At 46.1% G+C, this 9,282-nt stretch overlaps 1 protein-coding gene across 1 annotated transcript; it reads right to left on the bottom strand.

Annotated features, from left to right (window-relative positions):
• Positions 1 to 564: 564 nt before the first annotated feature.
• On the bottom strand, positions 565 to 9,006 carry ETHE1 (ETHE1 persulfide dioxygenase). Its single transcript, XM_069742524.1, has 7 exons — positions 8,848 to 9,006; positions 6,376 to 6,520; positions 3,596 to 3,744; positions 3,364 to 3,493; positions 2,879 to 2,968; positions 2,598 to 2,714; positions 565 to 887 (listed from the first exon to the last, which is right to left on the bottom strand). The coding sequence occupies exons 1-7, from the start codon at positions 8,935 to 8,937 to the stop codon at positions 841 to 843; spliced, it is 768 nt and encodes a 255-aa protein (XP_069598625.1). The 5' UTR covers positions 8,938 to 9,006; the 3' UTR covers positions 565 to 840.
• Positions 9,007 to 9,282: the final 276 nt, after the last annotated feature.

The raw sequence follows: 9,282 nt of genomic DNA, 5'->3' as shown, positions 1-9,282 counted from the left end.
AAAACCATCATGGGGGCAGAGAGGGAACCAGTCAAGCATGGACGAGACCCTTACCACCAGTCATGGAGGTGCACCCTGAAATGATATCGAGAAGGAAGACGAGGAGATGTTCATGAATAAGAGAAGGAAAAGATGAGAATATTTCAGAAGGTTCAAGCTCTATCAGGTCTCAGACTATTTTTTTTTTTTGGGGGGGGGGGGTGATTTGGAAAAGTTCACGAATCGTTTGGAGATAATCCCTAATTTTTGGGTGAGGAGACATCTTAAGGGGGCGTTCCAGCCTACAGAAATTATCACATCTCCTCCAAATAGTTGGTAGGAGTTGTCCCAGTCTTGGAGACTTATCCTCCATGGAGACCACGACTTGGACGGACAATGGATGAGGGGCAAAAAAATAAAATATTCATAGTGTCCCCGTAGTAGCACCAACCGCGCAGTGTCCGTCACTATGCCCTCAGTACACTGCCGGACATCATATTCAAACATGGCAGCGAGCCACACTGCCCCCAATAATTGCACGCCCCCTTATATACCACCTCCATTAAAGAATGCCACTGGGGGGGGGGGGGTATATATTTTTTATTAGTGTAGATAAATGATTTACATATATACACAGATGAGTCAGATCTCCCGAACATTCACCGATGAGGTATATGGACAAGTTACAGAAATCTTCCCGCCGCCCCTCTGATATCCCAGCGCTTCAGGGCGGCCTCCATAAAACAATCACGTGACACCACAGCATCGCCGTATCATAGGAAAATATCAAAAGGCACCAAAATCTTCTCGTTCATCAAGACAAGTCAATAAATCAGCAGGCGTTGGAGTCCAGACTAGTCGTCAGTCATCCTGAATGCCGCATTTTAAGTTTGCAGGGACAGCGACGTCTACAGAAAACAGGCAGCGGTTAGCTTGGCAGCGATCATGTTACAGGTCATGAATGTAAATATGAGCAGTGACATCTAGTGGACATCCTGTGTACTGCAGAATAGGAGTCATTGTGTACCATAGTGACATCATGTGGTCAATGTATATATTGCATGTCAAAGATTATACATTTCCAAAGGCAGCCACTGGGGTGTAAGGGGTAACGTTTCTCCTTGCGGAGAGTGACAAGCCAAGCCTGACATGTCTGAGTGAGGGGACTTATAAGACATGCATGCTCCTCTGGTAAATTAAATAAAAACTTTTCGTTAAATTTGATTTGCAATGTATCAAATGTAATACAAGGCTTCTAATAACTCTGAAAAGATGTGTATGACACTCTGAGGTATCCCAGGACTGTATACAACTTCTTATTTCAAACTCTTATTGCAAGTTACGCATCTGTCCTAGATCTGGGCTGCGCTCCTCTCATCTCCGCTTCACTGAACTCTCGTGTGATCCACATTGGGCTTTGCAGGTCCCCCGGTCTGATCCCAAGTGATCATCTGCCTGGGCCTATATAAGGCCCACCAAGACATATACCTGTGTCTTGGTATTAAGACATTCTAGTTGCTCCGGAGTCCTGTCTTCTACTTGTTTGCGGCTTTCAGTACCTCTGCTACCTGTCTGCATTATTCAGGATGTCTTTAGCCTGGCTGCAACTTCCTGTACCTCTGCTACATGTCTACAGTTTCTAGGACTTCTCCAGCCTCCTCTGCTACCATTCTCCCGGACTTCCATGGCCTGCCTGCGGTTTCCAGCATCTCCACTACCTGTTTGTAGTCTATTGGACGTCCATGGCCTGCCTGCGGTTTCCAGTATCTCCACTACCTGCCTGTAGTCTATTGGACGTCCATGGCTTGCCTGCGGTTTCCAGTATCTCCACTAGCTATCTGCAGTCTACTGGACATTCATGGCTTGCCTGCGGTTTTCATTACCTCCACTACCTGTCTGCAGTCTATTGGACGTCCATGGCTTGCCTGCGGTTTCCAGTATCTCCACTACCTGTCTGCAGTCTCTTGGACGTCCATGGCTTGCCTGTGGTTTTCAGTATCTCCACTACCTGTCTGCAGTCTATTGGACTTCCATGGCTTGTTTGCAGCTTCCAGTATCTCCACTACCTGTCTGCAGTCTCCCGGACGTCAATGGCCTGCCTGCGGTTTCCAGTATCTCCACTACTTGTCTGCAGATTCCAGTACATCTATAGCCTGCGACTTCCAATTTTGCTAATATCTGTCTGTAGTCTCCAAGGAGTCTCCTGCCTTCGTGTGGCTTCCAGTACCTCTGCTGTTTGCAGGACCTTCGATACCAGTTTCCAGGAGCTCTGCTACATGTTTCCTGCGTGCCTCAGCTGCCTTTTGCACCAACGCCACCTGGACCCTGGGCTTTTGGATCCACCTCACCTAGCGAGCTTGACATTGCAAATTGAGCCGTAGGAATGTGTAAGGGACCTCAACATATAAGCGAACGGTAACCTGGTAGTAATCGACAGTCTGTTCTGCCCTTCCTAGCCTTCTTCACCGCTGTGTTGTCACATGTTATCTGTACAGTTTATTCAGCGTTTTATGGCTTTCTCTCTGTGGCTAGGCTGTGACGTCCTGTAAGCGTTCAGATTCACCACAAAGTGGCCGCTGCAATCCCTGCCTCAGCTTTTATACGATAGACCTCCTCACCTATCTGTTTCGGCCTGGGCAGGTTCAAATTATTCATGATGTTCACAAACTCCTCTTTGCTCTTGGACAGTCGCGGGTTCAGACGCTTCTCCTCCTCTACGGTTGTCACAGACTGACCTGTCGGGGTAGAGAAGGAGATCGGACATATTCATGCTGTGACTGTGTAGAAGTCAGTAGGGTGACTCTGTGACCATATGGTGGCTACATAGATGGTAAAAATGGCCGCCGTAACTTGCCAACATACTAAAAACAGCTACAAGACTGCTGATAACAGCACTTACCGGTGTAATCATGGCCCGGGTACAGGAAGCAGCTGTCAGGCAGGGTGAAGATCTTGCCATGTACCGACTGATACAGGGTATTAGGGCAGCCTGCAAGAAAAGGCATTGTCCATTTTTACTCAAATGGATGGATTTCGGCCTTAATACCATTTTTGCAGTTGGGATTCATTAAAAATTTGGCACCGTTTGGCTTTTGTTTCCTTGCATAATCAACTTTGATGTGGTCTGCGGTCATAAATAAGCCGAGAGGAGCTCAGAAATGATAAAATCCACCTGTCAGGACGAGCTCACTGATGGGTCCTCAGTTAACTCATTCTACAGTCAGCAATAGATAGGGCAAATCTACGGATATAGAAGGTGGACGGCGTCAAAACATTCGTAAAATCCCAAACAAATTGCTTTAAAGGCCTAAATACATGTTAAAAATGAAAATTATCCCCAACGCCGGACAGTAATATGTGACCAAGAGGCCGATCGGGACGCACCTTGCTGGAAGTCCGTGCGGCCGCAGCCTCGGATGAGCAGGGCGTCCCCGGTGAAGGCCATGCTGCTATCATTCAGCACATACGTAAGGCAGCCGTCGGTGTGTCCAGGCGTGGAGCGCGCCTCCAGAGACTGCAGAGGAACAAGAGAAGCCGAATCACAGGACCAGCAAAAACAAAAGGGGGCTTCTTAAATGCCAGGACCCCAGATCGGCCATATTTAGAGCACGCTTACATATTTGCCAAATTTGATGGAATCTCCCTCCTTTATGTGAACGTCCGCCAAAGCTCCACTGTCTTTTGAAATGACGCTCTTACACCCGGGGAGAAGCTTCTTCAGGGCCCCCGTCCCAGTAACATGATCTGCATGGCAGTGGGTATTAGCTGGAAAATGGGATGAAAGGCAAAGGGTTAATATTTTACAGTATAGTCTTCTCCATAGGAGCAGTATTATAGTAGTTATATTCTTGTACATAGGGGCAGTATTATAGTAGTTATATTCTTGTACATAGGAGCAGTATTATAGTAGTTATATTCTTGTACATAGGAGCAGTATTATAGTAGTTATATTCTTGTATATAGGAGCAGTATTATAGTAGTTATATTCTTGTACATAGGAGCAGTATTATAGTAGTTATATTCTTGTACATAGGAGCAGTATTATAGTAGTTATATTCTTGTACATAGGAGCAGTATTATAGTAGTTATATTCTTGTACATAGGAGCAGTATTATAGTAGTTATATTCTTGTACATAGGGGCAGTATTATAGTAGTTATATTCTTGTACATAGGGGCAGTATTATAGTAGTTATATTCTTGTACATAGGAGCAGTATTATAGTAGTTATATTCTTGTACATAGGGGCAGTATTATAGTAGTTATATTCTTGTACATAGGAGCAGTATTATAGTAGTTATATTCTTGTATATAGGAGCAGTATTATAGTAGTTATATTCTTGTACATAGGAGCAGTATTATAGTAGTTATATTCTTGTACATAGGAGCAGTATTATAGTAGTTATATTCTTGTACATAGGAGCAGTATTATAGTAGTTATATTCTTGTATATAGGAGCAGTATTATAGTAGTTATATTCTTGTACATAGGAGCAGTATTATAGTAGTTATATTCTTGTACATAGGAGCAGTATTATAGTAGTTATATTCCTGTACATAGGGGCAGTATTATAGTAGTTATATTCTTGTAAATATGAGCAGTATTATAGTAGTTATATTCTTGTACATAGGGGCAGTATTATAGTAGTTATATTCTTGTACATAGGGAGCAGTATTATAGTAGTTATATTCTTGTACATAGGGGCAGTATTATAGTAGTTATATTCCTGTACATAGGGGCAGTATTATAGTAGTTATATTCTTGTAAATATGAGCAGTATTATAGTAGTTATATTCTTGTAAATATGAGCAGTATTATAGTAGTTATATTCTTGTACATAGGAGCAGTATTATAGTAGTTCTATTCCTGTACATAGGGGCAGTATTATAGTAGTTATATTCCTGTACATAGGGGCAGTATTATAGTAGTTATATTCTTGTACATAGGAGCAGTATTATAGCAGTTATATTCTTGTACATAGGAGCAGTATTATAGTAGTTATATTCTTGTACATAGGAGCAGTATTATAGTAGTTATATTCTTGTATATAGGGGCAGTATTATAGCAGTTATATTCTTGTACATAGGGGCAGTATTATAGTAGTTATATTCTTGTACAAAGGGGCAGTATTATGGTAGTTATATTCTTGTATATAGGGGCAGTATTATAGTAGTTATATTCTTGTACATAGGGGCAGTATTATAGTAGTTATATTCTTGTACAAAGGGGCAGTATTATGGTAGTTATATTCTTGTACATAGGAGCAGTATTATAGTAGTTATATTCTTGTACATAGGGAGCAGTATTATAGTAGTTATATTCTTGTATATAGGGGCAGTATTATAGTAGTTATATTCCTGTACATAGGGGCAGTATTATAGTAGTTATATTCCTGTACATAGGAGCAGTATTATAGTAGTTATATTCTTGTAAATATGAGCAGTATTATAGTAGTTACATTCTTGTACATAGGGGCAGTATTATAGTAGTTACATTCTTGTACATAGGGGCAGTATTATAGTAGTTACATTCTTGTACATAGGAGCAGTATTATAGTAGTTATATTCTTGTACATAGAAGCAGTATTATAGTAGTTATATTCCTGTACATAGGGGCAGTATTATAGTAGTTATATTCTTGTACATGGGGCAGTATTATAGTAGCTATATTCTTGTACATAGGGGCAGTATTATAGCAGTTATATTCTTATACATAGGGGCAGTATTATATTAGTTATATTCTTGTACATAGGGGGCAGTATTATAGTAGTTATATTCTTATACATAGGGGCAGTATTATATTAGTTATATTCTTGTACATAGGGGGCAGTATTATAGCAGTCATATTAGTAGTATTTACATTTAATATAAGGCAGACCATATACTTTTATCTTCTTCCTCCGTGTTCTGTGATAATTACAAGGTGAACACACAGTTTTCTGGAGTCATTATGTTCCCTGAGGGAATGTGGAGTACATGTACACGTGTCGGGGTCACCTCCGGTGTATATGGCCGTCCGTGTCCCTCTGCACAGTGCTGAGTTCCTGGTTATTCAGGTATTACCGAGCCTCCTGGGACTGCTGGGTGTGGAGGGGTCATTCATTCCTCATAGACGCTTGTTATGGCCCTCGCCCAGGATCATTGTTGTGCATCACTTAATTACTCTCACGATTTTACACTTTGAACCCTGTAAAGTTTCAGCACCGCAGCTTTGTTGTCTGGGTTCGGAGAATAGTCTGCTACTGTCCTCTGTTATCAGCCATGTCAGGCGGAGGAGGGGCAATAAACCCTGACCCATGCGAGATCCTACGTGATCAGGACAGGTTTACTGAGACGGTTTCCATTCACTGATGGCAAGCAGAGATCTACTGCAGATGTATACATATATACCCCTCTTACCTGCATAGATCATATTGAGGCCCAGATCTTTGATCAATTTGGCGTCGCGGTTCGCAGTTTCCCGCACGGGGTCGATCAGGACGGCTTCCTTGGTTTCGGCATCAGCGAGCAGGTAGGTGTAGGTGCAGCTGACCGGCTCAAACAGCTGCCAGGGAAGAAGGAAAAAAAGGTGATTATTTATTATGATTATTTGGGGTAATGGGCACACGGAGTTGTTTTATTTATTTATTACGAGGTTTAGGAACCGAAAGTGGGTAGAAATTCTGCAATAAGACGCCATGTGCGCACAGCGTTATAGGGGCTTGTGTCTTTTTTGATGGTCAGGGCTGCAGATTGCTTTATTATAGGAGGTCTGGTTTAGGGTCTTCATACCTGCTGATGGTCCCAGATCCAGGAAACTGTCCACTCCCCAACTAGGAGAGCTGCGTTAGGAGGTGGTGGGTATGTCCTAACGTCAGCTGTACCTAAATCCGAGGGTGGTCTGGGGTCTGTATTTGCGCAAGGGTCCAGGCCTGGGGTCTGTATTTGCGCAAGGGTCCAGGCCTGGGGTCTGTATTTGCGCAAGGGTCCAGGCCTGGGGTCTGTATTTGCGCAAGGGTCCAGGCCTGGGGTCTGTATTTGCGCAAGGGTCCAGGCCTGGGGTCTGTATTTGCGCAAGGGTCCTGGTTTGCGGTCTGTATTTGCGCAAGGGTCCAGGCCTGGGGTCTGTATTTATTTAATGGTCCTGGTCTGGGGTCTGTATTTATGTAAGGGTCCTGGTCTGGGGTCTGTATTTGCGCAAGGGTCCAGGCCTGGGGTCTGTATTTGCGCAAGGGTCCAGGCCTGGGGTCTGTATTTATTTAACGGTCCTGGTCTGGGGTCTGTATTTATGTAAGGGTCCTGGTCTGGGGTCTGTATTTGCGCAAGGGTCCAGGCCTGGGGTCAGTATTTATGTAAGGGTCCTAGTCTGGGGTCTGTATTTATGTAAGGGTCCAGGTCTGGGGTCTGTATTTATGTAAGGGTCCAGGTCTGGGGTCTGTATTTATGTAAGGGTCCTGGGTCTGTATTTATGTAAGAGTCCTGGTCTGGGGGTCAGTAATTACTTAGGGAGTATGATTAGGGGTCTGCATTTATTTAGGGGGTCTTGTCTGGGTGTCCGTATTTAAGGGTCCTGGTCTGGGGTCTGGATTTATTTAGAGAGTCTTGTCTGGTCATCTGTATTTAGGGGTCCTGGTCTGGATTTAGTTAGGAGGTCTGGTGTCTTTATTTAGGGAGTCTTATTTGGGGACTAGTCTGGGGTCTGCATTTATTTATTTAGGGGGGCTGGGGTCTGTACCTCGCAGCTCTGTATTTATTTCACTTTTCTAGGTGGTGGTTTCGGCTTTTGAGTCTGTATTTTGTGGCACTGTCTGCCCATTATCTCCTAACAGAGCATGCTGGGAGTGGTAGTTCACCGGCAGCTGCCACGTGACAGGCTGCAGAGCAGTGTAAGCTCCCACCATAGCAGAGTCCTGATCTGCTAGATCCAGGCCAGGATTTCCCCAGGGCTCTGGGGCCCAGCTGACAGAGGAGTGGGCAGTGTGGAGGAGTGGGCAGTGGGGAGGAGTGGGCAGTGGGGAGGAGTGGGCAGTGTGGAGGAGTGGGCAGTGGGGAGGAGTGGGCAGTGGGGAGGAGTGGGCAGTGTGGAGGAGTGGGCAGTGGGGAGGAGTGGGCAGTGTGGAGGAGTGGGCAGTGTGGAGGAGTGGGGCAGTGTGGAGGAGTGGGGCAGTGTGGAGGAGTGGGGCAGTGTGGAGGAGTGGGCAGTGGGGAGGAGTGGGCAGTGGGGAGGAGTGGGCAGTGGGGAGGAGTGGGCAGTGTGGAGGAGTGGGGCAGTGTGGAGGAGTGGGCAGTGGGGAGGAGTGGGCAGTGGGGAGGAGTGGGCAGTGGGGAGGAGTGGGCAGTGGGGAGGAGTGGGCAGTGGGGAGGAGTGGGCAGTGTGGAGGAGTGGGGCAGTGTGGAGGAGTGGGCAGTGTGGAGGAGTGGGCAGTGTGGAGGAGTGGGCCAGTGTGGAGGAGTGGGGCAGTGTGGAGGAGTGGGGCAGTGTGGAGGAGTTGGGCAGTGGGGAGGAGTGGGCAGTGTCTCCTGCTGACTTCCTGGTGCCCCTCCTCCTCCTATAAGATGATTTCGGCCTGACCCCTATAACCTGCTGCTTTTTCTGTGTCCCAGAGCCCCCCACCGTCCTGTGACCCCTCAGCACAGAGGAGTGACGGGCTCTGGGACCCTGCGGCTTCGGGGCCCATCCTGCAGGCAGGGGTTAATGCAGCCAGTTTCGGCTTCCCCCTCACCAAAACCTTGTCAAATGACAAATGCACCAGTGTCCATCTACAGTAAAACCTCTTTGAGGCGACCACCCAAAAATCGCATTGTAAAAAAAAAAAAAAAAGCCCGACACAGACGGGGTTAAGTCACATGACCACCATGCGATTAACCCCCCGAGTGCTGGAGAGCTCTTACCTGCCTGAAGACGAGTCCTCTCCCGGCCGCTGCCATGACACAGTACGCCCGGGCTGCTCCGACCAGCGCTCTGCCAGCGGATGTCAACATGTCAGCGTGCAGACGGTTAATATACTGTGTGGTGAGCGCTGTGTCCCCGGTGCTTAGCCTGCGGGCAGACCCGCCCCCTCAGAGATCCGCCAATCACCGGCGGCCGCCGCATGGGCGTGGTCTGCTGCTGTTAACCCCTGTGTGGCCGCTGCTGAGCCGCGCTGTCACGTACTCCGTTCAGGTTTTTTCGCGGTTTTTTTTTTTTCGCAGTAAAAACGCTATAAAAACTCATTAAAAACGCATACATTATCACCCACTCCTGGTTTTGCCTTACAAATACTGATGTAAAATACTGACCAAATACTGATAGTGTGACGGCAGCCTAAGTGTGCGTTCACACCGCTC

The sequence above is a fragment of the Ranitomeya imitator genome, chromosome 10, assembly GCF_032444005.1.
Source record: "Ranitomeya imitator isolate aRanImi1 chromosome 10, aRanImi1.pri, whole genome shotgun sequence".
NCBI classification, from domain to species: Eukaryota; Metazoa; Chordata; class Amphibia; order Anura; family Dendrobatidae; genus Ranitomeya; species Ranitomeya imitator.
The sequence above is the reverse complement of the archived record's forward strand: the minus strand, read 5'-3'. Positions and strand labels throughout refer to the sequence as shown.

Excerpts from the sequence above, each read along its gene's own strand:
- ETHE1 (XM_069742524.1), bottom strand. The coding sequence starts at position 8,937 with ATGTTGACATCCGCTGGCAGAGCGCTGGTCGGAGCAGCCCGGGCGTAC. Across the intron at positions 3,745-6,375 it reads CCTCAATATGATCTATGCAG|CTAATACCCACTGCCATGCA; the intron begins GTAAGAGGGGTA and ends CCCATTTTCCAG. Across the intron at positions 2,969-3,363 it reads CCGCACGGACTTCCAGCAAG|GCTGCCCTAATACCCTGTAT; the intron begins GTGCGTCCCGAT and ends CTTTTCTTGCAG.